The sequence below is a fragment of the Pteropus vampyrus genome, unplaced genomic scaffold (assembly GCF_000151845.1).
Source record: "Pteropus vampyrus isolate Shadow unplaced genomic scaffold, Pvam_2.0 Scaffold238, whole genome shotgun sequence".
Taxonomy (NCBI): Eukaryota; Metazoa; Chordata; class Mammalia; order Chiroptera; family Pteropodidae; genus Pteropus; species Pteropus vampyrus.
Genome location: NW_011889019.1, coordinates 2033318 through 2038566, shown reverse-complemented (window position 1 = coordinate 2038566; position 5249 = coordinate 2033318). Strand labels below are relative to the sequence as shown.

At 44.3% G+C, this 5249-nt stretch overlaps 1 protein-coding gene across 6 annotated transcripts in view; it reads right to left on the bottom strand.

The window, feature by feature from the left end:
• ZFYVE27 (zinc finger FYVE-type containing 27) overlaps positions 1-5249 on the bottom strand; it is a 23184-nt gene that overhangs the window by 8868 nt on the left and 9067 nt on the right. For 4 of the 6 annotated variants that reach the window (XM_023519794.1, XM_023519791.1, XM_011374015.2 and 1 more), the window contains exons 5-7: positions 2753-2848; positions 1503-1615; positions 632-771 (exon numbers count right to left, since the gene is read on the bottom strand). In XM_023519794.1, coding sequence (XP_023375562.1) covers positions 632-771; positions 1503-1615; positions 2753-2848 — 349 coding nt within the window. Of the gene's footprint in view, positions 1-631; positions 772-1502; positions 1616-2752; positions 2849-5166; positions 5245-5249 lie in introns of all 6 variants that reach the window. The other 2 variants (XM_023519792.1, XM_023519795.1) reach the window with 2 other exon arrangements.

Below are 5249 nucleotides of genomic sequence, written 5' to 3'. Positions count from 1 at the left end.
GGAAGAGAGACTCTATTAGAGAAGGAGAGGATGGCAGCCCTGCCCCCTAAGGCAGAGGCCACCTGCCCTGAGCCAGCATCCAGGTTTCTCAAAACAGCTATTCCTGCCTCAGAGGAAATGGCATAACTGCAAGAAAGAAGAAAGTCACAGGAAAGAGGGTACTCTCTGACCTAGCAGGGATAGGGAAATGGGACCAAGACCATGAACAGACCTCCAGTGGCTGTACAGCACAGTGGCTGAGAGTACGAGCTCTAGAACCACAGGGCAACCGGGTTAAGGGGCTCGAGACTCCTTAAAAGACTCCTGGCCCTACCGCCCTCGCCTAACTACTCCGTGCCTCAGCCTTCTCCTCCACAAATGAGAATAACCTCGTCCTTAGAAAGAACCTACACTTTGTGGGGTTAACATCTATAAAGTACTTGGAATAGCAGAGTAAGTACTCAATAAACCAGAGTGGCTATTATTACTACAATTATTATTATTACGCACTTCAGAGGAGATGAGGCCTAGGAAGAAACAGGAACTACAAAAGAGGCCAGTCCAGGAGCTATGGGGTATGAACAAGCTGGTAAAAGGAAGACCCTGGAAGGTGCTTATAGCAGGCTCTGCCCTGAAGTTGGGGGATGCTTACCTCTGTGGGTGTGGGTGCAGGCGTACAGTCTGGCAGAACGCCCTTCCCCCCAACATCTGGAGGTGGTGGGCTCTGGAAGGCACCCTCTTCCTGCTTGGGATGCAACCGCCGCTGCAGAGAGGCCCTGTACTCTGACACCACTAGCCAGGGTGAGGACAGTGGGGTGGGAGGCAGAAACAGGATGGAGTGAGTGACATTTTGGGTCTGGCTGCCTCTTCCTCTAACACCCCATTCTTTGCTGCAGGAAAGAGTCGCCCTCCTAACTCTGAACAAGTCACCTAACCTAAGCCTCATAAACAAAACAGCGATACCACCACCCACCCCCTGAGATTACTATACAGAGATTAAATGTAGTAAGTGCTTGCTAAATAAGGGCTTCTATAATTAACTGCCTGACCACAGGGAGGAAAACAAATATAGCAATCACCCAAACAAATGTACAGGCCCAGGCGTCTGTGACTCAGGACCTCCCCAGACTGCCTCACTGCTTTAGAAGCCAGATGGCTGATGGGGACTTTGGGATCACACGAAGATGTGGCAGCAACTCCAGATGGCTGTATCCCAAGAGGCAGATGGCAGTACCTCATCCCTCCCTCATCTCCCAGACGCCACCATATTATGTAAGCAGTGAGTTACCTGCTTCAGAAAGGCAGAGGGACCTATACAGTAGCAACCTCCCTTGTGTCCCACCTAACATCTCAGAGAGGCAGAGCCCAATAGAGCCCTCTGAGGGACGACCCTAGTGTGGTGCTGCCCCCTTGTGGGAGGTCCAGCAAACAGACGATCAACTACAGAGACAGATAAACAAGGAGGAGCCTACCCAGCCCTCAGAGCTGGCCTGACCCCAGCTGTCAGGCTCTCCAAGACTTACCTCGGAAAAACTCCACATTTCCCAGAAAGAGTGTGCTGTTTAAAAGAGCAAGGACCCAGCAAAGAGGCAGCAGATACAGCACGCAAACCGTGCCCAGAAGAGCCCCATAGAACCTGGAACAACAGACAGGAACCACAGGATCATAAATTCACACAATCAGAAGGAAACCAACCTGGAGCACATCAATATGGGTCTGGGCAAAAAACAGCTCTGAGCACAGTTAATAAACCAACAAGGTCTAGCTAATCAAACAAGTGGGCAACAAAGTGAGGAGGAAAGATTTACAACCCTAAGGAAGTGGCTGCTTGCTAACAACTGACTCTGGTGAGGCTGCGGTGGTGGCCCTATGAGGCTGGGGCCACATAAATTGGTTCAGTGTTCATCATTCCTCAGGCTCTAGACTCTGAAGTCTAGAATAAGACAGCCTTGGCTTTGAATCCAGCTTTGCCACTTCTCATTGTATGCCCTTAGGCAAGTCCCTTGGTCCTCCAAGCAACACTTCCTTCCTTTGTAAACTGGGGATTAAAATAGTGCCCATCTCCTAGGGTTACTAGGAAGAGTGAGGCAATACACAGAAAGTGTTGAGCACAGGGCCTGGAACAAAGGGGAAAACTAAATAAATATTAGATGTCACTATTATTTATAAAGAGCCTCAAAAACAGTCCTTCCATTTGATCAAGTAGTTCCATCCTTGAATTTATGCTAAAAAAAAAATTTAAAAGATTAAAGCTAAACTGATGACAATGTGCACTACAGGGTGAGTAATAAAAAGTACAAGCTGACTAAATATATAACCAAATGATTCTATAAATTATAATATATTCACCATCTATATTAATGTGATATTACAAATAATTCCAAAAGTCATGTAGCAACCAAGAAAACCATTTATGATATAAGTAAAAAAGAAAAAAGAAATCTCGCATACACTATGGAGCTATAAAGTATATGCATATGATAAACTCTTGAAGTCAATCTAAACATAAGATCAGCTGCTCTATCAAGGTGGGAGATTACATGGCAAGTTATTTTTCTATTACTAAAATATTTTTACCAGACCTAAAAGAAGGTACCCAAACCACAGCAGTTTATTTGTGCCCACAAGCCCAGGTGCATGTCTGCACACAAGAGCCTTAGGGGCTCTCTTCCCATGACCTAAGGGCACAGCGGTCCTCTCAAAGCAGCTGGCTTTGCCTGGGGCCGCAAACTCCTCCAGAGCAGCAGTGGTGGAAGCTGAGGGGGCCACTCACTGTGAAGACACGGTGGGGTTCTCCCAGTGCAGCACACGGTAGGCGGCTTCGCAGGCACAGCACAGGCGGCTCAGGAAGGCCTCCAGCTGGATCAAGCTGCGGACACAGTGGGCGTCTGTGAAGAGAACGCCCTGCGCTGCTCACCCAAGGGGCCTGACAGAGCTCTGCGGTAGCAGAACCTAGGACTCCAGAGGCACAGTTGGCTCGGGATGGCCAGTCTCTTCAAACCCACTGGAAAGGATAAAGAGCCTGACAGTTTCAGTCACCTTTTTGGAAGCCCTGCTGAGTGGAAAGAAGACAATGGTCTCTTTCCAGCTATTGATGTGGGGCCTTTACCTAACTGGGCAATAGTTTTCCTCTATAAAATGAGCAGTGTACTCACCTCACAGATACACTAGAGCTGTGAGGGCAAATGGCAAGAGGTAGGTAGATCAATATGTCTCCACCTGGGGTATAAGGCAAAATCACTTGGATAGTTGTTTTGTTTTGTTTTGTTTTGTTTTAACGGATGCACTCCAAAAGCAGAGCACAAGTTTGTGCAATGAGTACCTAGACTTTGGTTTCTGAAAGGATCCTTGGAGAAATGGCTGATTCTAAAGCTAGAGCAGAGAAAGTATAAGATGAATTTGAACATCCTATTGTACCATAAAGTAAGGAAGCACTCAAACATGATGGGACATAGTGAAAGAACACAGGAGCTAGTTCAAAAGAGCTCCTACTGCCCAAATCTAGGACAATTTGAAATCAAAATACATAATAACAGTAATGGATTATAACTCATTGAATTAAATAAAAAATCTTGAGTTCATATTAATAACAAGTAAGAATTATAGTAGAATGCCAGCTTATAATGACAACTAGAAAATCACCTTTGCAATCATCCTATGAATAAATTGGTAAAGGCAAGACCCATCAATGTATTTACTTAGTCTCAAAGTATACCCCGCCAGATTACTAACTCTAAAGCGTAAAGTGATCATTTTATAGTGGAGAAACCTTAACCAAGGGATCAAAGTTAAAATCTCCCATGAGACAGACGGACATCATGTACCTCCTAACATAATGCACTGACAACGACATAACATCACTTGACATTTCCTGCCCAAAATGCATAACTCAAATCTAATCATGAGGAACCAAACAAGTCCAAACAGAGGAAAATTATACAAAATAAGAAGTGTGTTCTATTAAAAAATGTCAAGGTCATGAGAAACAAAGACTGAGGACTACTCTAGGTTACAAGAGACTAAAGAGACATAAAAACTAAATGTGTCATTCTGGATTGGATCCTGGATCAGAAAGAAATTTATAAAAAAGACCTTATTAATACAACTGTTAAAGTTTGATTATAAACTCTATATTAGATAACAGTACTAATACTAATGCAATCAACATAAAATTTCCTAATTTTGATTATTGGGCTATGGCTATAAGAGAATGTCCTTGTTCTTAGGAAATACATGCTGAAGTATTTGGGGTAAACAGGCATAATGTTTGCAACTTACTTTCAAATGGTTCAGGAAGAAAAAAATAATGTGTGTAGAGAGATAGATGCAGCCAATGTGGCAAAATGTTAATAATTGTTCTGAGTAAAGGGCATATGAGAGTTCTTTGTATTATTCTGCCAACTCTTCTATAAGTTTAAAATCATGTTAAAGTAAAAAGGTTTTTTAAAAAACTGCAGATACCCAGGCCCTACTCCAAATAACTGACTCAGATTTTCTGGGGCTGTCCTCCATTTGTTTATAACTTTTTTTTGAAGTTCCACAGATGCCTCTGCTGTATACCAAGAGAGGCCAGGTTAGGGAGGGCTCAGGAAATGGCAGCTGGCACTGAAGCTGTTACATCAGTATTATTCAACAGTCTTAAGGTGCTTCCACAGAAGTACCGCCTCTGTCACATTTAGGAAGTTTCTCCATAGTGCAGTGACAATGACTAATATTTACTGGACATTTCCTGGGTACTAGACATTCATTTAATCTCCACAACCACCTATGAGGTAAGCCTATTATTATCTCATTTAACAAATGAAGAACCCAAGGCACAGGGAGGCTGAGCAACTCGTCCTATGCTATACAGCCAGTAAATGTAACAGCTGGGATTTGAACCCAGGCAGTGCTTCATGTGGGCACATGCTTAGTCAAAACCCTAAACTGTCTCTCTAGTGGAAAGAACACAAGCTGTGAAACCAGCTGGATCTGGATTCTCATCCCTGCTCGGGCATTTTCTAGCGGCATAAGCCCTTTTCCTTGTCCATAAATGGATGAAGATAATAGTAGCTACCTCCCAGAAGTGTTAAAAAGATAAAAGGAAATAACATCTGTAGTTTGCCTAATACGATGCCTGGCACACTCAGTGTGGTGGGAGGTGTTACTGTGACTTTCCCTCACCTCCCTGGCCCCTTCCATACTCACAAGCTCTTCACCTCAGCCACGGCCTCTGGGCGAGACAAGCGAACTCTTTGCAGGCCCTCCTGCCTCACACTGTGATACCTCCT